Source organism: Acomys russatus, chromosome 14 (assembly GCF_903995435.1).
Source record: "Acomys russatus chromosome 14, mAcoRus1.1, whole genome shotgun sequence".
Lineage (NCBI taxonomy): Eukaryota > Metazoa > Chordata > Mammalia > Rodentia > Muridae > Acomys > Acomys russatus.
In genome coordinates, this window is record NC_067150.1 from 14,153,767 (window position 1) to 14,178,839 (window position 25,073).

Consider the following 25,073-nt stretch of genomic DNA (forward strand, 5'->3'; position numbering starts at 1 on the left):
TCAAGAAGCTGTCTCCTGGGCCCATGAGCTCAATGCTTTCCCCCAGTTTCTCTTCTAATAGAATTAGTGTCTCTGGTTTTTATGTTAAGGTCCTTGATCCGCTTGGACTTGAGTTTTGTGCAGGGTGATAGATATATATCTATTTGCATTTTCTATATGTTGACATCCAGTTATACCAGCACCATTTATTAAATACTCTTTTTTTTCTGTTGTGTAGTTTTGGCTTCTTTGTCAAAAAATCAAGTGTTCATAGGTGTGTGGATTTATTTCTGTGTCTTCAATTCAGTTTCATGGCGGAATGCTCAGCCCATTGTGGTTAGTCCTATCCCTGAGTAGCTGATCCTGGGTTCTACAAGAAAGCAGGCTGAGCAAATAGGGGAGCAATCCAGTTAGCAATTCCCATCTATGACCTCTACATCAGCTACTGCCTCTAGGTTCCTGCCATGTATGACTTTCTGTCCTGTCTTTCTTCAGTTGTGGGCTACAATATGGAAGTGTAAGCCAAATAAATATTTTGATCTCATAACTTGCTTTTTAATCACCATAATTAATTACAGAACTAGAAACTCTGATTAAAATAAAAAAGTGTTTTTTGGGTGAAGTAAAACAGCCAGACTTTCTGGGTCTAATGTGTAATATGGACTTTTACAAGTATAACTGTACACTGGGGGAAAGGAAAGAAAACAGATATCTGGGATCCACTGGGTATGGGTTCAGAATTGTCAGTGACAGCAGTAGACAGCAAGAAGCCTTGAGTTCCTCCAGTTAAAGTAGGGGTTTATGGAGGTCAGGTGATTAAAAGAATTTTGGCCCTAAGTCTGAAGTATAGCCTGTATTTATTTCTCCAGTTCCAGAATGTATACGTGAGATATACATATCTGTGTGTGTGTGTGTGTGCATATATATATGCTGGTAGAATTCTCACCTTGGTCCCATGACCAGTGGGATGAGGGCTATTATGGTTAGAAAGGTCAAATTTAAGCCAGTGGAGTTGCTTCTACCAGGGAAATTAGTGATGAAATATAATATGGAATTCTTGCCAGAATTACATACATTAGAACCACCATCAAAGACTTGAAAATTGTAGGGATGTTAGTCACCACAAACCTCAGTTTGACTCTCCTATTTGGCTACTGAAGAATTCAGATAGATCAATGGAGATGATATTTGAGTATAAAAAATCCAATCAAATAGTGATTCCAATTGCAGCTGCTGTACCAAGTGTTTCCAAGAGACTGACCCATCTCCTGCTCCATGGCATCTAAGTCATGTTCTATTTATATGAAAAGATGCCGTGATCAAAGAAACTCTTATAAAAGAAAGTATTTAATTATGTGTTTGCTATGTGTTTCAGAGTGTTAATTCATTATCACCATGGCAGGAAGCTGACAGATATGCTGGAGGAGTAGGTGAGTTCATTACATTCTGACGCTAGGGTAGCAGGCAGAGGAACACTGCACCTTGTGTGGGATTTTGCAACTTCAAATCCCACTGCCAGAAATACATCATCTCTAACAAGGCCATACCTCCACAAGACCACACTTCCTAATCCTTTCCATTAGTCCACCAATTGGGAATCATTTAAATTTATGCCTATGGGGCCTATTTTCATTCAAATTACCACACGTAGAATGCAGCTACTGGTCTGGCAAATGCATTTTTGTTGGGACCTGTCCTTAAGGACCACCAGAAACAACTTGCTTTATTTGGACATGTCCATCAGTATACCTTCACATTTTACTTCAATAATATATTAGCTTTTCAGCACTGTTTCATAACTTTGCTTGAAATAATAATGTTGGTCATCTCTCTCTTCCACAAAATGTCACATTTGTCCACTATATCAATGATATTATGCTGAATTTACCAAGTGAGCAGAAGATAGCAACCACTTTGGATATTCTGACATAGGAGCATGGAAAGCAAATTCAACTAAAATTCAAGGGCTTTCTATGTCAGTGAAAATTTTAGAAGTCCAGTGGTAGGAGGCCTGCAGAAATAATACTTTTAACAAAAAAATAGGGTGAAGGGAGTCATTCACAGTAGGCAGCACTTTGGGCAGTACACATGGTCATATATTTGCTTAAAAGAAAAAAATGGCCATTACTGAGTCACAGGATGTAGTCAGTGAGTTATCTAAATGGTCCGAAAATTGAAAAATGCATGATTATAAAATTGGTGAGAAAGATATCTGAGGAAGAAGTATGTAAGTACATGTCTCCAATGAATGAAGAATATATCCTACGTAAATGCTCATAAAAAAGCGACCAGCAAAAAATGAGTTCAATAACAAAGTATACAAAGTGACCCATTCTGTGGACAGTTGGTCTCTTTCATCAACTATTCTTGGCGTTGCTTAATGAGCCCCTAAGCAAGTGACCATAGTGACAGAGACAGAAGTTATGTATCAGATCCACAACATGGGTTTCAAGTTATCAAGGTTGACCTGGCTAAGGGCCTGATCTGCCAAGCAGACACCAGCAATGAGCCTCAATATGGCGCCTTTGCCTTGGGTGCAGCTTCCATCATGGTGTTAGGTTGAATTTATTGGACAACTTTATTCATGGAAAGGACAATATTTTGTCTTTACTGGAGTATATGCTTATTCTGGTTACAAATTTGCCTTTCCTGAATGAAATGTTTCTGCCCAAATTATCATTCTTGGACTTCCAGAATGCCTTTTCCCACATTATGGCATTCCACACAGTATTCCTTCTGGCCAATAACTAATTTCACAAACAAAATGCAACACTATAAATGGTTCATAATCATGAAATTCAATTTGTTCACAATTTTACCTATCATCCTATCGTATAGCAGCTGGCCTACTGAAAAAATGGAAGGCACTTATAACATCAATTAGGTGGCTGAAGCCTGGAGGGCTGAAAATGAGTTCTATAGAAGCTCATATACATCTTTAAAAAGTGCCTAATATGTGGTACTGTTTTTTCCTTAGGAATCAAGGGAATAGTTCCACTTACATTAGGAAAATCTTTGGTTGCTATTGCCATGACCCTAAGCCCTGCTGGCCTAGAAGTTTTGATTCAGAGTGGTCCTGCCAGTAGAAACAGTAAACATGCCATTGAACTGGAAGTGCAGACATTCTCTCTCCACTTTGGTCTCCTAATATCCTTAAGTCAATGGACTAAAAAAAGGAGTTACAATATTAGAAAGGGTGATTTCCCCAGATTACCCAAAGGATATTGAATTGCTTGTACTCAATGGAGGTATAAACAGTTACGTATCAATGCAGGAGAGCCTTTAGGGTGTCTCTTGGTACTACCTTGTCCCATGATTAAACTCAATGGGAAACTACAACAATCAGATGTAGGAAGGTTGGCAGGAGGCAAAGGCCCTTTTGGAGTGAAAGTATGGGTAATTCCTCCAAGAAAAAAAATCAAGATCTGCTGAGGTATATTCTGAGGTAGAGGAAATACAGACTGGGTAGTAGAGTAGAAAGATAGTGCTAAATTCTAAGTAAGGACATTTGACTGACTGGAAAAATGAGAATTATATATAGCGTGAGTATTTCTGTTGCTGATGGTTAAGAGTGTGTTTGTGCTTATATCTGTGTGTTTGATCTTCTATTTCTTTATTGTGTAATGTACTATCATTTGAAATAATATCATTGGTTGTCATATTTAAGTTTGAGATGCTAAAGAACATTTCCAGCTATTCTAAAATACATGGCAGTTATATTATTTTAGCATAATTATAAGCTGCTACATCTATAATATATTTGATGTTGTATGTGGGATTGCATTACATTAGGTATAATTATGATTTGATTATTGTCTTCATTTGGAAATTAGACATAACGTTAGTAGATATCATTAAGTGTCAAGTCTGAGAAGGGATTAAGTTGTGATACCTACTCTTGGCTGTTGACTTGATATCTGGTGTCAACTACAATTCAAGTTTCTGAGTACATCTGTGAAGGATTTTTCTTTATTGAATACTTGAACAGGAAAGACCCAGCTTAAACCTGGGCCACATTTTCTTGTGGCAGCCTATGTAAAGGGCAAAGAAGAAGAAAGGTTTTTGGATTTTTTTTTTGCCTGCTTGTTCTCATACCAGCTGACAAGTTAATACTTTTACTATTATTATAGCTTAATTCATCAGGATTCCAAATATATTGAATATCATTTAAGAAATGTATCCTTATGTACCAAATATTGGATTCTTGTAATTTCATTAGGAGACAGCCATTTTTAGACTAGCCATACTACAGCATTTAACTCTAATAAATCACACACACACACACACACACACACACACACACACACACACACACACACACCTTGCTCCCCTATCCCTGTCTCCTGCCTGTCCCCTCATAGGCGATGAGATGTAAAGCTCCTTCCCCCTTGGCCTTGATCAAATATGGGGAACAGACAGCCATGAGATGGGTCCTCTGAAATCAGGAGCCTCAATAAATCTTTCCTACACAAACACACACACACACACACACACACACACACACACACACACACGAATGAATGACGAAATAAGGCTGAGATGGTAGAAAAGAGCTAGAATGATTCTTCTATATGAGGAAGTGGGTTTTCCATAGAGTTGGATATGTGGGTAGAGTAGAGGAGGGCCTCCTGCAGTTAGGGTACAGTTGGACAAAGAGTATGTCTAGAGATATAGGGATAAAAGGACTAGGTGGACCCTTCATTTTGACCCTCCATTCTAGGCAATGGAGTTGAGGCAATGACCATCCGCCAGTAGGTTGATACAGACCTTTGGGTGATACTGAAGATATCACAATAGACTTGGATTTACCCTTCAAGATTTGCTGCCCACAATATACTTCTTTATCTTATGTTATTTTCATACACTACATATATCTCTCCCTTGCAGACATACCATGGCTCACATATGTGTAGTGTACTTAGGTATCCAGTGGATATATGCTTCATCTTATACTTTCATGATATGGCATTCCTGGGCCTTGATGGAAGGACTCTCCTACACTGCTACATGGCTTTCCTTAACCACGGAGGAAGATACTACAGTACATTTACTAGCGCATTCCTTATGACTCTACAGCCCAAACCACATGGCTGGCACTGCTAAGTTCATCTTCCTCCTTGGCATGAAACCTGACCTTCTCTTTTAATTATATGTGCATATGCTTTGATTTGCCACTACTTGAGAAGAAAATTATTTAAGCCAGTTTCTTTCACACATTGATATATTAGTTTGATGTGGTCTTTCCTTGAGGGTATCACTTCTTCATTAACATTAGACTTCTCACTATCTTTTTCTGCAGGAGCTTTGGTTTCAACATCAAATTTCTTGGCACCTTATTTTTGCTTTGAACTTTATACTCTGTATTTCTCTTAGTCTTGCTTGCTCTTCTTCGTCATAGGGCTACATTAGAGTGATTACTAATAGACAAGTACAGATTCAAGAGTAGTTTTCTTGAAATATTTTCAGCTAAGAAAAGTTTGTCTTAGGCAAATTTGTAGGTCAAGGACAAGTAGCCACATTCTCTGCCAAAATATTACAGAATGGTCTCTAGGACCATTGCTAATATTATTTGTTTCTAATGTGTCTTGAATTGTGTCTTCAAGTCCACATAGCTCTTAACACTTTTGTCTTCTAAGCTGCTACTGGGGTGTCCTGTTAAGTAACACTTATAATGTTCCAACACTTTTCCACTATAGTAGTATCAGGGAGCTTACACCTTGATCCACAAGCATGAGACAAAGAAAACACATTTACTATCTTATAATAAAATTCTGTGCACCTTTATTTGGTGTTTATCGTTCTAGAATTGTAATATATACTTAGTGTTTTATCTTTTGATAAGTGTTAATTGACCTTTATTAACTCTTTGAGTAATTTCGGTTTGACACTCATTTTATTACATATTAGAATATAAACCTTTGAAGTAAGCAAGTGTGAAAACTATAGGACATGTAAACTAGTTTAGATACATAATTTATTAAAAAATCAAACAGATTTATTGAAAACTAATTTAAATAGTTGATATATTGTAAATTAACCATGACAATACGGGCATATTTTAGGCCTTAAACAATAAAAACAAAAAAGATGAAAAAAAATATTGTTCTCCTAAATTGAAGGCCTTCATTTATATTCTGCTTAACATCTAAACATGTATACTATTAACACATTGCCCAGCTGCTTATTGAGTTAACATTTTATTTCAAAATAAAGAATGAAGACCCTATATCACAGTCTCTTACTGTAAAAGAAAATATATATTGTCATGAAAGTGTATGTGTAAAAAAACTCAGAATATATAAACTTGACTGTATGTTGTTGTTGCAGTGACTTAATAATTTTATGTGATGAATACACTTATTATACTTCTTCAGAAACACACAGAGAATATGAATATACTTTTAGCAGTTACTCAGTGTTGGTGGGAATGCAACATGGTGCAGCTACTATGCAATGAGCAGTTTTCTCCTAAGGCTACAAGTGTATCTATCATATAACCCATTATGCTATACCCAGCTATATTTATAATGATTCTATATCATTTTACAGATATGCTTTCTAATAAATATTTATTGCCACTTTGGTCACCATAACTAGGAAATTAAAGCAGCCTAGATGTCCTTTGATTGATGAGCTTATAATAAAATACGATACATATACACAATATATTATTATGCAGCTATTTTCAGGTAAATTGACAGAGCTGGAAATGAAAATTCTTAGTAAGAAAACCCAGATAGATATAGATAAACATTGAATGTTCCTTCTCATACACAACAATGCTAGCTTTTACTCCTTGGACATTTTAAATTATGTTTAAATTGTTTTTATGTGAGAGTACCCATAGATATAAAAAAAACTCATAAAGAAACAATGAAGTAAGAGTTCAGTGGAAGGAGCTAAAATGCAGTGATATGAAGGAGGAAAAGTATACAAGAGAATAATAGGAAAAGTATGGCAGATCAGAGTGGAGACTATGGGAAAGGATAGCTCAAACTTTAAAAAATATATGAAAACCTATACTGTAGAATCATATATATATATATATATGTGTGTGTGTGTGTGTGTGTGTGTGTGTGTGTGTGTGTGTAGAGAGAGAGAGAGAGAGAGAGAGAGAGAGAGAGAGTTTAAATGTAATCTATAATGTGATGATTCTGCCTATTCCAGACAACATGTGCTGTCAAACAAATATCCAATGCTAGATATAGGGTATCACCTGTGGTTAATGTTGACCCAACCTTAATGAATGAGACATAAATCATTTAATAGGTTTGAAAACTACCTCGGGGATTTTAACAGTATTTCTTGCTTTCCATTCAACTGATACAGATCCATAAAATAATGTGGATCATAGCCATAAAACAAAAGGTATTCAACAGAAGATAATACCCAAAACATTTCAGTTAAATAATAAGCAAATGAGCTGAATATGCGTATTCAAAATTACATATATAAATGATGAATAAATTTTTCACAAATGGTTCAATGTCATTCTAACAATCAATGAAATATTTATAAGTCTTCTTGACACATTACCTGAGTCACAATGCCACCATCAGGTTAATCAAAAGTAAGAAATGGCAGTTAATTTACAAAGAACATTGATCTTTTGAAAACTATTTTTGGGTAAGATGCTACATTGATTATGAAATCAATATGAGGTTCCATAGAAGCTATAAGGATAAGTACCATTTTGTAACACTACATCTTTAATGAGTCTAAATCTATATGAATAGAAGTAAATATTTATGAATTGTGTATGCACTTTTATCCAATACACCAATACCAACAACTATCCAGATAAAAATGAATTTTAAACAAGACTCTGTAGATATACGTATAAATAGAAAAAATTTCAGGGAGATACAAAAGAATTGAATCTCACCATAAAAATCATTTATTGTCATTTGGGGAAACATTAATTAAACTGGACATTATTTTGATAACTGAAAATAGGTACAGAATGACAAATGCCATATTTTCTCATGTACATGTGAAAGGCAAAGATGATTCCACAGTAGAGAATCTAATACTGTATGCATATATACAAAGATACATGTGTGGTTCTCTTTTACATAACACACATACACAGACACACACTTTGTCCCTGATTTTGTAACATGAGAAAAGAAACTGATAATAGAATTGAGGCAATTTGTCAAACATACATAAATACAGAAAAATGTAGTACAAGAGGAAATCTATTTGGCATTATGGTATCCACTGAATTCAGAAGGAGTAAAGAAATGATGGTCAGACATTCAGACATTCCAGCAATCTTGTTACAATATTTTAATTATAGTATCAACCAAAGAAGATAACATATTTATAAAAGGGAAGCCATCCTGCCTATGAGTTTCCTCAAGGCTTCTTTCATATCTTTGTTTCTCAAGCTGTAGATGAAAGGGTTCAACATCTGAGTCATCACAGTATACATCACTGATGCCGCTGCTGTCATCCTGGGAGAGTCAGTTACTGCCGAGCTAATGCACACACCTAAGCCTGTCCCATAGAACAAAGAAACGACTGACAGATGAGATCCACAGGTAGAAAAGGCTTTATATCTTCCTTGCACAGATGGTATTTTCAAAACAGAGGAGAAAACTTCAGTATAAGAGAAAATGATTCCAGAAAAAGTAATACCACCAAATGTCAAACCTGCAATGTATATCAGTATATTGTTGATGAATGTGTCAGAACAGGCCACTTTGATGATTTGTGTAATTTCACAAAAGAAGTGAGGAATTGCAATGTCTTTGCAGAAGGACAGCCTCAGCACCATGAGACTGAGAAGTAATGCATTTACAATGCTACTGAACAAGGAGAATAGGATGAGTTGACTACACAGATGCCAATTCATGATGACTGTGTACCTCAAGGGGTAACATATAGCCACATAGCGGTCATATGCCATTGCTGCAAGAAGGCAACACTCTAAACTAGCAAAAAGCATGGTAAAGCAAGCCTGAGTGAGGCATCCTGCAAAGGTTATGCTTAGATTCTGTTCTTGGATGTTCACCAGCATCTTTGGAATTATTGTAGTGCTTGTACAGATATCAGTCAAGGAGAGATTAGAGATAAAGAAGTACATGGGAGTATGGAGGTGGGAATATGAATGTATGGCCAAGATTATAAGCAGATTTCCAATCACTGTTACCAGGTAAATAAACAAAAATAGTCCAAACATGGCAAGCTGTAATTCTGGGTCATTTGAGAGGCCCAAGAGGAGAAAGTGAGCAGCAGCTGTTTGGTTTGTGAGTCCCATGGTTTTAATATTCTGAAAAAATAACAGGAGTGATTGTATAGAAAAAAAATGATCACCAACCTACAATTTAATACATGATTGATGTAGTAAACATTACTTTTCCTCTTTGTCTTGTCACCTCCACTCTCCATCCATATGTGTTTGTTCCTACTTGTTTCTCTCTCTCTTTCTATCCTTGATGCTCATTTCTATCTCTTAATTTCCCCTCCTTCCACTCATCTGGTATATTATTTCATTGTTTTAATATTGTTTACTACATACCTTCTTGTATAGCACATTATTCTAATGAGTAAGAGTAAATGGTACATTGTGTGTAGATGTTTAACTGAAAAAATTATAAGCCAAAAGGAAATTTACACTCAATGTAACTATCAGAATTAACATAAAATTAGACTTCAATTTACACACATGTGAGCCAAATTGTAATTAATTTGTAAATAAAAAATATATATTTTGAGCTCTTTGAGCTACACCAGCGTATTTATTAATAATACTGCAGAACACCTTAAATATTAGCTATGAATTAAATGAGACATAGAAGGATAATATCTGTTTTTAAAAATAAAGGTTAATACCTAAGACACCTTTAACACTTGCATCATAGTTCAGCTTTGCCTTTGCTATGCCAAATTATGCATTCTTTTTATCCTTTTCATGTCCTTACTTCACAACCACTGGAATGACTACTATTAAAGCACTGATGCCTGTGCAAAATATTAAAGTCAAAGCACTAAGTCAAAACCCTTCAGCATGCTTGGGTGTCATCATGAATGAATTAACCCAATTCTTTCCCTAATCTAAAACACGCTTCACAAGAAACACATCTAAGAAAGAACACACCTGTTTTACAGAGCGGACGGGATGGTGCTTGAGTCCAGAGGCAGCTGGTACTAGCTACATAGCTGAACAAGACTATTGTATGGTGATCTCGTGTTTATATTTACAGACTCTGTAGCCCCTGGGGTTTAACAATAAAAACATATTCGTTAATCAAATCATTTACTATCATGTGATTACAGGGCAGCACAAATCCTTAAGGAGAAGACCTGCCTGATGGAAAATTTGCTTTAGGTGATTAACTCAGGCAGAGAGCCAGATAAGACCCCTGTTCTTCTGCGCTATGATTTTTGTGTTCACATTAATTAGAATAATGTGAACTTCAGTGTCTCCTGCCTTAATTCTTATACATATTTTGACAACCATGTGAAAATTTTGATGATGGATTTTAACTTATAAATATAGTATATATACATATATATATATATATATATATATATATATATATATATATAGAGAGAGAGAGAGAGAGAGAGAGAGAAAGAAATGTATTCCAGATATGTGACTATGATCATATCATTACTGAATGATGCAAATGCTATAATTAGGTTAATATAGTAGTAACTTATATGACTCAGAAAATTAATTTTTAAAAATTTTGGTTTTTTTCAATAAAATAGTATACACTACATAATTAAATACATTTGATAATTCATTCTTGTTTTTGGGTTTCTGAATATATTTACCATGAATACTACACACACACACATACATATATAGTACATACATATTTATTTATATAGTAAAGGTCAACATCAGTTCATCATGAAAGTCATGACAAAAATGTAGTTTAGGAAGGTGGTATATTAGCATAAAATGAGACAAGCACATGTACAATACCATGTTAAATAGTATATTCTTGAAAATCGTTTTTGTGTCACCAAGGAAAAGCTAAATGAGTTGACTCTCAACCTAAAATATCCACTAGCTTCAGTTACACATATTGCACAAACTATAAGTAATCCAGAAAAAAAATCAACAAACGAACTTCAGGTTTAAATGACTCTATATTTTAAACTGACTTAACAGTCCTACCCTCATAACACACATTATTCTCAGTCTTTTAATAGCACTTTCTCCTAAACTTACCATTGAGTTAGAAAATTAAGCAAATATAAAACTTAAAGTAGCATATTTAACTGTTATATGTAACAGCTGAACTGTGAAAAAAGGAATCAAAAGAGAAATGGTAGGAAATGTACAAATTTACAATGAGTCATATGGTGTCGTTCTGTATATCCCAAAGCCAATGGTCTTGAGCACAGTGCCAGGAGTATACATTTATTTCTCTTGCAGAAATTCGAGCACTGTAGGCTGCCAGGCAAAAAACGGTGAAGTGCTGTGTTTCATATTCCACTTCCATCAGGAATAGGTAGAGTGCAGAGAGTGAGGTCCATGCACAAGACTCCCAATCTCACCCTGGTGTGTGGAAAAGAGTTTCCCACTATGCTCCAATGAGCTCTTTTTAATGGTGTTGCTGATACCATTTGGCAGAGAAACTCAGGGTTTCCAAAGCAGGTGGTGATACTGTAGTGTTACAGCACATTGGTTAAGCTGCTGTGTGAATCCCAGAGGATATGTGTGAACACCCATGCCTGGTCAGTTCACTGTTGGAACACAGGTCCAGCGCCTGCTCTGCCAGCACTCAGCAGTTTGTCTCAGCAGCTCTCAGCAGCCAAGCACTGAGCTCATGGTAGTATGTTGGGCTTCAAGGCCCTGATTCTCAAACCAGCCTGGCTGGCTAAAGTGAGACGAAAATGGGAGATGTTTTTACTCCCTGGCTGTTTTATTTCAGATGACAGAAGTGAATTGAGTCCATGCATGAGGGTTGTGAATATTTCTCTTGGCCACACAGTGTGCTTTTTGGAGCACCCCATCCCAAAATGAGGAGATTCTTTTGTTGGTGAGTCTTTTGCCATGTATTTTTAGAGGGTACATATATCCCATATCAGAGAGTCTTTTCTCTGTGTTGAAGTATTTCCAAGTATAGATAAAGATAGGAAGTGGTGCTGGTGTAGCTTAGCTTTCTTGAGCCACTTGTCTTGAGGGATTGGTCCATCCCACCCACCACAAGCCTGTCCACAGTTTTAAGAAGCTGGCAGCTGTCCCAATGAGATTTACTTGGCCATTTCATTACCAATTTTTATGCTGTTGTTTGTTTTTTGTTTGTTTTGTTTTCTTTGTTTGTTTGTTTTTCTGACAGACTGAAAGACCATTGTCTATGCCCAGGTTGGGATGTCAGGGTCCGGGAAAAGGGTACAGGAACTTTAAGCCAATATTGAGGAGTGCCCTGCCTTCAGTTGCTCTGAAAACCATATTCAGTCCCACTAGAAGGTGCAGACCAAAAACAAAGTAGGAGAAATACGTAGAACTGCCTCCCTCCGAGTGTGAAGAAGACCAGGGCACGTTTTGTATCTCCTGCTACCCCTGCTGTGGATCGCATTGCTAGTTGTACGTGTTTCTCTGACAGAAGTCCAAGCGCCATTGGCTTCCAGGCAGAGATGGGTAAAGTGCCAAGTCAAAGGTTCCACTTTTCCCAGGAAAGTCAGTCTCCAGGTGGGACAGAGATAAAACACGGGGAACGGGATCCATACATCTGTGGGAGAAAAGATTTTCTCAGCAACAAGTATTGTAGCTCTTTTAAAACAGCTGCTCTAGCAGCAAACGTTTATAGCTCTTTTTGTAAAGCTGCATTAGTGGCAGATGGCAAGATGAACACACACACCTGGTCCAGTAACAGCTGGAATGCCGATTCTGGAGCTCAGGGCTCCAATACTCGAGAGCCAGGTGGCAAAAGACCTCAGAGCCTGACTTGGAGGAATCAGACAGCTGCTTTGTCTGACACATGAACAGCCAGCCACATGTCTTCCACAGAGGGGGCACTGGAGCAGGTGGCAGCAATCCATGCTGACTTGTCAATGAAGAGATGAAGCTCCCTATGTCCAGCACCACGGTCCCACAGATCGACACTGAGCTGGAGATGGTTCAGCAAGCTTCAGTGGCAGCAGAAGCAGTTCTGTCATCTGACCTGCAGTCAAGCCCGGAGGTTCAATGTTGAATTCCTCAGAGAAGAGGGGAGCCCCTCCTGACCCGGAGTAAATGAAGGGTCTCATATGATTTTTGATGAAGTAGATGGTGCTGGCCTCATTTATTTTATGTAAAACAGAGACTTATAATAAATCTTGGGCAGTGGGAGGGTTTTTTGTTTTGTTTTGAATTGTTTTTGTTTTCGTTTGGTTTGGTTTTTTTTTGTTTTGTTTTTTGTTTTGTTTTGTTTTGTTTTTTGAGGACGAACGTCTTTGATTCATTGGGGCTAGGGGTGCCAAGGACACTTCATTCACCTGCATCAGTCCTACCATAAGAAAGAGAATGTAGTACTTAATTATCTTATGGGCAGCAGGGCCTGTACCTGGGGAACTCCAGGTACAGTTAGAGGTATGAAAAAAAGCCATTGGTGAAAGCTAAGATAGCAAGACATCTCATTAGTATGGGGGAGGGGATTTTCGGGAATGCTCAGGTGTACACTGAAATGGTTTCTTATCAGGAATGGGTTGGGCCTATAATCTCCCTGAGGGCTATGGGACACTCCATAGAGGATCTGGGGATTCCACAGGTCAGGCAGAGAGGAGGGAACCAAGCTGAGGAAGGGAGTCAGTGTTTTAGAACCAAGCTTTCCAGTAATGCCAGACTGACATTAACAACAGGGTTCAACAATATGATTCTGAACAAATATTTTATAATAAAAAATGCAAGAAAAGAATGTAATTCATTGAATATAATGGAAGTGAAGTTATAAAAGAGAATAATCTAATGATGTAGCTTCATATTTTAGAAAAACAGAATAAAGCCACTCTTAAGCTTGAAAACCACAAACATACGTGCCAAATTATAGTTACATTTTCCCCCACCAATCAGGAATTAAGAATAGGGGCACTCTTTATATGGTTGATTTATGTCAACCTATGCAGAATATGAGTTTTACAGTACAACCAATCAAACCATTTCTTCTTCTGTGGCTAGGAGCAGTAATTATGTTTTTGGGAACAAAAGATGAATAATAGAAGCTGTGATTAGGAAAAATCATTATGTTTTAGGGAATAAAATATGAATAATGGAAGATGATCAGGTATTAGGAAGTCCTCAGCCTTTCCAGGGCATGAGAACCTGAACTTAGATTCACTGTATGAATAAAATGGAGTCTGTAAACAAAATGGCAGTACTCAGGAGAAGTGTCTTTTGCTTCTTCCCAACACTACGAACCCATAGGCTATTCCTACCAGGAAAGCAAATAGGCTAACTGCAGATCTTCACATTTCTCTCCACTCATCCAAGTCCATTCTCCCAGTTTTATTCTCAGTTCTGTAGCAGTTCTTCTTCTGTGATCTCTTTTCTCTCTGTCTCTGTCTCTGTCTCTGTCTGTCAGTCTGTCTGTCTGTCTGTCTGTCTGTCTGTCTGTCTGTCTCTCTCTCTCTCTCTCTCTCTCTCTCTCTCTCTCTCTCTCTCTCTCTCTCCCTCGCTCTCCCTCTCGCTCTCTCTGTCTGTCTCTGTCATCTTTCCCTGGGGGACTACCTAAGCAGGATATTCTGTCAAACATCTTGTTCTCCTGCCTCTTGTAGCCAATTGCCCCTCACCTTCTATTCCTAAATGTTAGGTTCCTATACCCAGAAATACATTTTACCTGGAACTCCCATTGTCTACACCTGTCAGTTCCCCAGTAGATTTTCCTACAAGGCAATACACAGACTCCATACTCTCTAAAAAACAAAACAAAACAAAACAAAACAAAAAAAACAGAAAGAAATAGAAACCAAGGAACAAAATATCCAGCCACGAAATACAATAACAGATATCAACACCTAAAAATATAATGTTCCATACCCCAGAATACCAGATGCCAGCAGAAAAACACAAGCATGAAAAATAACATCCAGTATAGTATTTCTTCACTATAGCCCAGCAACCATACCACAGCAATCTTTGTATATTCCAGCTTAACTGAAGCACAAGAAAAAGATCTTAAAACAGTTTCTTATGAGTATGATAGAGGTTCTTAAAGAGGAAATGAGTAAATACTTTTTTAAAAATCTATGAAAACACAAACAGTGGATGAAATGAAATGAATGTTTAAGACTTGAAAGTGGAAATACAATCAATAAAGAAACCCAGACTAAGCAAAATATAGAAACAAAACATTTACAAAATTGAATAGTAACCACAGAGACAAGATTTGCAAACAGAGTACAAGAGATGGATGTGATAATCTTAGCTATTAAGGACATAATAGCTGAAATAAATACTAGAGACTTGATAAAGAAACTGTGGTACATTTACACAATGGAATATTACACAGCTATTAAAAATAAGGAAACCTTAAATTTTTCAGGCATACCAATGCATCTAGAAATGATCATGCTGAATGAGATAATCGAGACCCATAGACACACATGATATACACTCACTTATAAGTGGATATTAGCCCAAAGCAGATGTCCTCTTAGAGTCTCCACTCAGTGAGGGATTGGTGCCTATGCTGGGAATCACTGCTATACTCTAGGTGAGAGTGGTATGGAAGAATGGGGGCATAGAAGGCCCCAGAAGGTTCAGGTGTCCTACAAGAGGACAATGAAAGCTTGTGGAACTGGACCCAGATGGGGCCTGCACAAATTGATGCACCAACCAAGGAAAATGCATGCAGCAAACATAGACTCTTTATTCAGATCTAGCCAATGGACAGCTCATTCTCAACCGTTGTGAGGAGAGTAGTGACTGCTTCTGACGTAAACTCTATTGCCTCCAACTTGATCACTTCCTTTTTTTTTTTTTTTTTTTTTTTTTTTTTTTGGAAGGCCCGGTGACATACAGATGAAAAGGAAACAGACTATCCTGATGAGACATGAGAGGCCATGGTCATGTGGTGGGGGAAGTGGTCCCCTTCTGTCAGAGGTATAAGGGAGTGGTTGAGACAAAATGGCTGCTCTTTCTTCCAATATAGTGACTCAGTGAATTGAACTTGGCTGTTCATATATTTTGCTTTGATTTTTCTCCCTTGAAATTGGAATTGGCATTGGTTCATCCAATCAAAGCACATAGTTGTGAAGCCCAGTCCCAAAGGATACATGTACAATACAACTCCTATACCTAAGCTTCAGGGATTATTGTTGAAGAAGGGACAGAAATATAGTAATAAACAAAAGAACAGTTTCTTTTTGACAACACCTGGTTTTAGTTCCCAGAACCTGTAGGACAACTCACTGTTGTTTATCATTCCAGTTCCAGGAGATCCAGTATCCTCTTTTGGCCTCCATATGAACAAACCTCACACACAGTAGGCAGACATGCAGATAAAATATTCATATACATGAAATAATCATTTAAAAATAAAATAGTAAATGAATATAGAAATATAAAGAGTAAAAGAAAAACCTCTTTTCAAGTCAAACTTAGTTTTTCATTTCAAAAATATATTATAGGGCCTAGAAAGATGGTTTAAAACTTAAGAGTAATTACTACGCTCATAGAGGATCTGGTCCAAGTTTGGTTCCCACCAAAAATGTACAATGGCTTACAACTGCCTCACTACAGCTCCAGGGAATACAATACCCTTTTCTTGCCACTTCAGATACCTACTCTCATGTACACATAGCAATATACAACAGACACATACACATAATTAAAAATAATTTGCTACACCTGGACACAGACAACAGAGGTAAGCAGGCAGATCTGTGTAATTTTTAGGACACAGAGTTCTACAGTAGGATTCTAGGAAAGCCAGCCTAAAAACAAAACAAAACAAAAAATTAGCTGGACATTGTGACACTGGCCTTTAATCCTAGAACTTGGAGGGCAGAGGCAAGGATATCTCTGTGAGTTGGAGGCCAGCCTGTTCAACAAAGTCCAGGACAGCCAAGGATACAGAGAGAAACACTGTTTTCAAAAACAACAAAAAACTCCAAAACAAACAAACACACACACACACACACACACACACACACACACACACACAAAACAGAATGAGAGAGAGAGAGACAGACATAGACAGAGACAGAGACAGAGAAAGAGAGAAACTGAGAAAGAGAGAGAATTATTTTTTCTCTGTGATAGAAAATGTTTTCATTAGGGTGTGTAAATGATTAATGTCCTAACTATTAGGGACAGAACATAGATCTGAAAGTAATTTTGCAAGTTTATATAGAAAAAAATAGAATAAAAATATTTAATTTGAGCTACAAAATGTTGGCAAATACCATAATCCCAGCTTTAAGGAGGCAGAGGCAGACACATCTCTGAGTTGAAGTCATCCTGGTCTATAAAGTGATTCCAGGACTTCTAAGGCTAATAGAGAAACCCTGTCTCAAAAAATTAAATTCAATAAATATATAAATACATAAATTACTAAATATAAAAGAATTAATTTTTTCCTGAGAACTATCACTTATGTAGTACGGTATATAAAGGATTAATCACGTAATTATTAGGGTGAGAAGATAGATCTGTATGTAAGTGTAGCAATTTATATTAGAATAAAGTGTTTGTTTCCAGCTGTGCAGTGGTAGCACACACTTTTTGTAAAAGGATCAGCCAGCATTCAGAGGCAGGCTGATTTCTGAGATGAGGCCAGCCTAGCCTACAGAGTGAGTTTTAGAACAAGTGTCAAATAGAAAGTGTGTCAAACAAAACCCAAATATGTGCATAAATCTCAGGAGGATTAAAGGGCAATAAACCAAGAGGCACATGAGTGGTAATTATACAAGCATGATTTACAGGAAGACATGACATTTCTGTCTTAAAATTAGCAAATTCTGTTTAATACCTAGGCATTGTTTTAACCTCATATCCATTTCAGTTATTTCTACAAAACACATAGTACTGTGATGGAACTCACTAGACATCCCAGGCTGGGGGTAAACTCACAGAGCTCCTAATGCCCCTGCCTCCCCAGTGCTGAGATTAAAGCCTTTTAAAACCACCACACCTAGCTTTCTTAAGACAGGGTTGCTCTGTGTACCAGAGCCCATCCTGTCCTGGAATTACTTTGTAGACCAGACTGGCCCGGAACGTATACAAATCTGCCTGTCTCTGCATCCTGAACTGCTGGTATTAAGGGTGTGCCCCATGATGCCTGGCTTACTTAAGATAGGGTTACTCTTCACAACAGAGCCCTAGCTGTCCTGGACTCACTTTGGAGATCAGGGTGGTCTTGAACTCCCAGAGATCTGGCTGTCACTGCCTCGGGGAGTGCTGAGATTAAAGGCCTGTGCACCCATGCCGTTTCCCTGATAGTATGAACACAATTTGCGTAATCTGTGTGCTGGATTGCCTGATAATTAATGTACCTATCTCTTTTGTTATATAGAAAGGAAATTAAATGGGAAAGACACTGCTGTTTGCAACTACCCAAGCCCTGTCTGCATCTCTGTAGTGGAGTCTTTAAGGACAAACTCTACAACCATGGAGGGACCTTCAGGAACCTCAGTTCCAGGGCAGCTTTTGATCCTGAGTACATAATTCACAGTAATTGTGGAATGTTCATCATTGTTTTTTCTCTTTATATTTGCTTCCTTAACTTAGTGCTCAGATGTACTTTCAAATAATGTGAGGTCAAAAAACTGTAACTTAATGTGTTGTAAGAAGCTGTTCACTACTTGCTAATACTAGTGGGTAGAACTGTAGGCTGTAATTCATCAGGCCACGATGATCTATGAGATGTATATCTGGATGGTTTTTTGTCCCTCTATGGACAGATAGCGTTCTTGCCCAAACTGGATTGGAAGGCGTCTGCACTAGAAATGCCTGTGTGCCACTGAGGGTAGATTTGGAACATCAGTGACCATGAGAAAGAAAAGCTGAGAGGGTCACCCTTAAAGGAAATGGAGTAAATCTGTTTGTAACTGGCTTGGTAGACACAGACATGTTCAGTTTTTAATCCTTCCTAGTCATTTGACCTAGATGGCTTAGAAGCCTGGTAACTAGAACCTACATTATAGCAGCCTTGGTGCCTTGGTAAATATTCAAAATATGTTGCCTCACCCTACATATTTTTGGGTTCAAATACTTGGTTGTTAGAAATTTTCACAAATAACTTTAGTCCAAATCTTGATCAGAGGGCTCTTTCTTCTGAGAAAATGCAGGATAAAACATCCTGGAACTGAAAAAAAATCTATATAACTAGTAGTATACATGATCCTGTGCTGTTTACACTTCTCTTAGTTTTCAAGGGGAAGACTCAGAAGAAGTATGATACCCCAGAAACTACAAAGGAAGAGAGAAGTTTTGGAAGGCAAGAGAAAGTTCAAGGACCAAATCAAGGCCTGACTTGGGAAAAATGCCAGAAATCCTTTGAGGTTGACCAGTTGATTGTGTCTTAAAAACTTCTAACCTTGGGACTATCACCAAGAAAAGGAAAGACCAAAAGAACCTGGAGAAAGCCTAGCAGCTCTGTGCTTCAGAGGATGCAAGTGGAGAAGGTGCAGGGAATCTCTCATGTCCTTTGTATCTTAGGAACTCTGTAAACAGAATTTCAGTGGAAATGCGGAATGAAACCCGTCTCCAACCACCCATATTTGGAAAAGGAACAAGGGTTCCTCAGAAGCCACTCTCTTTCTATAGTCCAGAGGGAACAATGCCAGTGTCTCTTCAGCTGTCACCATCTTATGATAGACCAGCAGTCACCACCGCAGACATCTGGAGACAGGGCAGGAAGATGAACAGAGTCAGGAAGAGACTGAATGAGGCTTTGGAGGATCCACCAGTATGTTTTTGTCCCAGCACCATGTAATTGTTTTCAGTACTGTTGCTCTGCTGTACATGTCGGGAGATCAGGGATGCAGATACCTTTGGAAGATACTTTATTGTTTCCAATTGACTTATCTACTCTAAGATTGTTCTTGTGGTTTTCCATGGGAAGTTGAGAATGGTTCTATCAAGGTCTATAAACAATTGTGTTGCTATTTTGATGGGAACTGCATTGAATCTGTAGCTTGTTTTCAGGAAATTGTCCATTTTTACTACATTAATCCTACTGATCCCTGAGCATGGAGGATCTTCTCATGTACTGACATACTCTTCAGTTTCTTTCTTCAGAGACTTGAAGTCTTTCCCTTGTTTGGTTAGAGTTAAACCACGACACTTTATGTCTTTTTTTTTCTGGCTGTTGTAAAGGGTGTTATTTCCCTAATTTCTTTCTCAGCCCATTTGTCTATTGTACACATGAGAGTTACTTTCTTATTTTTAGTGAATTTTGTATCCAGCTGTTCAATTATATCCCAAAAAAAGAACATCCAGCACTATTTAAAGGAGGAGAACATTTCTTTACATGTTTATTGATGTTGGTGCTATCCTCTTTTGTGTAAGAACTTATAAATTTGCTACACATTCTCCAAATCATTTCTCTTCCTCTTCGTCAATGTGTTCTATTGGATGTATGAAATCTGAAGCACTCCTCACAAACTGTGGTTTTCTGCCATTGTTTAAATCTAGATGGATTAAATATTAAAAAACTATTATAATTAATGTGTTATACATATTATAACTTTCCCTATCTATTTTTAAGTTGTGGTGCCAAAAGAAAATATTTTCTCATAACTGTAAAGTTCCCAATCTTCTGTTATTAAATTAAATCTAGTGATTATTTAAAACCAAAATTCCAAGAAAGAAAGTATTAAGTGTTGAGCTGAAGACAAGCTTGGGAAGTAGAATACAATAAAATATTCCAAATTAATGAGTGAAGGATTGCAGGCTGAAACTCCAGATAGACCAATACAGCATGAACAAAATCATTGGCAGGCAAACCCCAAAGCTACTACAGATGGAAATGCAGTCAGCAGTTTCATTGGGCTGTATGTTGTACACTTGGCAATTCTAAGACTAATGTGAGATAGCATCAACTCAGCACTGACAGGTGAGCTTGGGTGTTTGTTCTTTGTGCCATTGTAGATAGTGTTTGAAGACTCTAGTCACCCACACTGGCTGCGAAGGACTAGAGTTTTCTGGGTTTTGTTTTGTCTTTATTTTCCATTGAAGCCATGTTTCCTTTACTGATTGCAGGAAAATTACACATTCAGAAAACAAAAGTAGAAAGCAGCTAAGATTTATATCTTTTCTATCTAGGATTTAAAAGTACTAATGGCTGTGGAATGTGTTTGTGTATGTTTGTGCGAGTGTGTGTGTGTGTGTGTGTGTGTGTGTGTGTGTGTGTGTGTGTGTGTGTGTTGCAACAGCCTCTCTCAGCTCTCTTTTTCTTGGAACTCACTGGGTAGATCAGGGAGGTCTCAGTCTCAGAGATCTACCTGCCACAGCTTCCTGAGTGCTGGGATTGCAGTTGTGTGCCACCAAGCCTGGCTCTGCACAGAGAAGCAGAACAGAGACAAACACTGAGCAGCTGGGCATGGTGGTGCACAGGTGTGTGGATCTGTGTCCCATGTCAGAGATAGAGTGAAACCCTTTCTCAAAAAATAAGAAAGAAAAAATGAAAATAAAATTGGAGTTAATGTTATTTGAAGAACTCATTGGAAAAGTTTTTTTGAATTAAATTATATCAGAATTAAGATTCATAGCCTCTCCTGGTGGCCCGGGCCTTTAATCTGAGCACTGGGGAGGCAGAAGTAGGCTGATCTCTGAGTACTAAGCTAGGCAGTATGCCAAAGTGACTCCAGGACAACCAAGGCTCTACAGAGAACCATGTATTAGAAACTAAAGCCAATAAATAAATGAAGAATATTCATTTTTTCCTAAAAGGTAGCATGTTTGTATTAGGGCTTGTAAATAATCAATTTCTTATCTATTATGGTAAGAACTATGATCTATATGTATTTTTTCAAGATATATATATATATATATGGAAATAAAATAAAATAAAATATTTAATTCTACTTTTACACTGAGGAGGAAGTGTCAAGCAGATCTCTGAGTTTGATGCAAGCCTGGTCATATTTATTTTTTTTTAAGAGGGCTTTTTTTCACACATTTATTATTACTGACATTTGTATGAAAACTGAATCTTTATCATATACTAACCTGGGTTTTAAATTTCTTATCTATTCTTTTCAGTTTTATTTTATTTTTCAGCCTGGTGTTATTTATAGTGAGTTCTAGCACGATAGAGGTAAAAGAGAAAACTGCTCTGAAAAAAATATTTATCCTGAACTCAATATATATAATTTGACTTAAAAGAAATTAAATACATAATTAGTTTAAAATTAGCGCTAGTAAAATGTGGAAGAGGGGGTTTCAATTTGGAATCACAAAGTAGTCAGGTCTCTAAAGGAAAAAAGCTGGTAAGATGACTGTAAAACAAACAGGACACTTATTTGATTGGATTACAGGATATGGTCCGAGTAGTCCAGCAATGGCTGTCTCACAACTAGAAGACTGAAAATCCAGTAACTGTTAATCCCATAAGGTTGGATGACCCCACAGTACAAATAGAGACCTGGAGGATTTCTGGATAGCTAATTGTCTCCAGTCTCTGTTAGAATCCTGCTGAAGTTGGATTTTGTATTGACCCCACCAATAACATACACAAAGTGGAGGTCATGAGGGAGGTCAAGAAGGAAAAAGCAAAAGCTTCTTCCATTTCATGTGGAGTGTCAACAAAAGAGTAGCCCTTATTGCTAGTGAGTCTTCCTACTTCAAATTACCCCATAAAGGAAATGTCTTTTTGACCCAGGTGTGGTTGTCCATTCCTTAGATCTTAACACATGGGAAGCAGAGGCAGATCTCTGTGAATTGGAGGCCAGTTTGGACAACATAGTAAGTTAGAGATATGTAAGAGAGACCCTGTCTCAGAGAGAGGTAGTGACAGATGAGGAGAGAGAGAGAGAGAGAGAGAGAGAGAGAGAGAGAGAGAGAGAGAGAGAGACCTTCTTGCTTGTCCAAAAGCTTAGAATTTTAATTTAACCAAATCTTGTCATCACAGTACTTTCTTCAAAGTTATTATCACCTCATCAATGGAAGGTTCTGTGATAAACTCTGCCTCAGCCATCTCACAACAGCCAAACACTCAAAAAACAAAAGCCACCCTTAGCGTGTGCCCAGGGCTTTACAGAAGGAGATTATACAAGATAACTTAATTATGCTAATAGCAACACGCTCCGACTTAGGGTGGGGTCTTCAGATCTCTATATAAAAGCTTGAGAACTGTAAAACTTAGGCAGCTCAGAGGCCCTATGAGATGGTTACACAGTGGATCTCTTCTTCTTGTCACAACTGTTGTCCAGAGAGATCAGAAGGCACAGCATCTCTGAAGCAAAGGGCAGACCTTCCTGCAAGTTTTGGTAAGCCCAGGGATCTGGAGGTGAGTGGAAATCCTCAGTCCATGGATTTATACGTTGTCTGAGTCCAGGAATTCTCATGTAGAAGTCCTTGTGATAGTTCACATAGAGAATGCTCTTATTTCCAGTTCATTCTTGAGCCTCAAATTTTAATCTATCATAACATTAAAATTAAGATGAGTACGGTTTCCTCACTTATTTTATGATCCTTGTGAATCTAACTTTGGAAGGTGTGGAGATGCCTTATAGCATGACTTTTAGCATGGTATCTATACTTAGTGTTCACTATAGAAATCATATAATGCCACATATATGAGATATTCCACAGGAAAAATTATACTCTTGTGTTTCAAATATGTTTTTAACTATGTAGAGAATATTTTGTTAATGTATTGATTTAGGACACATTTGTTTAGTGATATTATACTTTTAATGAGCTCCTTTGCTGGAGACTCAGTTCATGAACGACTTGCCTAGCATGTACTGGATTCTAGCTCTAGCACTAACAAAGCAAATACAAAGATAATGGAAAAGACTCAGTTTTGCAGGACCTATAATGAGAGGTTGAGGCAAGAGAATTTTGAGCATGAAGTAAGTTCATCGTTAACAATCCTGATTTTCACTCCATTCAAAGAGTTAAAGGTACATTTATTATTTAGGTCCACCTGATATAATCAATTTTTTGGAATGGATTTTTGAAATTTTTTATTGAAAAATAAAATCATTCATATTACATCTCAATTGCTATCCCATCCCGTGCATCTTCCCATTCCTCCCTCCCTCCTGCTTTCACCCCATTCCCCTTCCCTATGACTGTGACTAAAGGGGACCTTCTCCCCTTGAATACGATGATAGGTTATCAAGTTTCTTTTTGGTAATCTACTAGCGTTCCTCCGAGTTCCATCGGGCTTCCCCATCAAGGGACATGGCCATATAAGGGGCACCAGAGTTCATGAGAAAGTCAGTCCCCAGCCTCCACTTAACTGTGGAGAATATTCTGTCCCTTGGCTATGTCTGGGTAGGGGTTTGATGATGACTGCACATATTGTCCTTGGTGGTGCCATAGATCGAGCAGAACCCCTGGATCCAGATCTGCCCATCATAGTGTTCTTCTTGTAGTTTTCTAGGACCATCTGGATCCATCTATTTCCCTATCTCCTATATTTCTCCCACCTTAGGATGTCCTCATCATTATCACATTTTCCTGTTAAGTGAAGACTTTCATGAGACATACCCCTTGGCCTAGTGTCCAGATATAAGTGAGTATATACTATTTGAGTCTCTCTGCTTTTGGGTTAGCTCACTCATTATGATCATTTCTAGTTCAATCCATTTGTCCACAAATTTCGGAAATTCCTTGTTTTTAATAGCTGAGTAGTATTCCATAGTGTATATGTACTACAGCTTCTTTATCCATTCTTCTACTGATGGACACTTAGGCTGTTTCCAGGTTCTGGCTATTATGAATAAGGCTGCTATGAACATGGTTGAGCATATGCCCCTATTGTGTGCTGGAGCATCTTCTGTATATATTCCAAAGAATGGAATAGCTGGGTCTTGAGGAAGCCCTATTCCTAGTTTTGTGAGACATCACCAGATAGGTTTCCAAAGTGGCTGTACTAGTTTGCATTCCCACCAGCAATGAAGGAGTGTTCCTCTTTCTCCACATCCTCGCCAGCATGTGATGTAATTTGAATTTTTTATCTTGGTCATTCTGATGG

General features: G+C 37.7%; 1 protein-coding gene across 1 annotated transcript; it reads right to left on the minus strand.

Moving 5' to 3' along the window:
- Positions 1–8,305: 8,305 nt before the first annotated feature.
- On the minus strand, positions 8,306–9,268 carry LOC127197963 (olfactory receptor 7G2-like). The gene has a single exon (XM_051155772.1). The coding sequence runs from the start codon at positions 9,242–9,244 to the stop codon at positions 8,306–8,308; it is 939 nt and encodes a 312-aa protein (XP_051011729.1). The 5' UTR covers positions 9,245–9,268.
- Between the last annotated feature and the right edge of the window lie 15,805 nt (positions 9,269–25,073).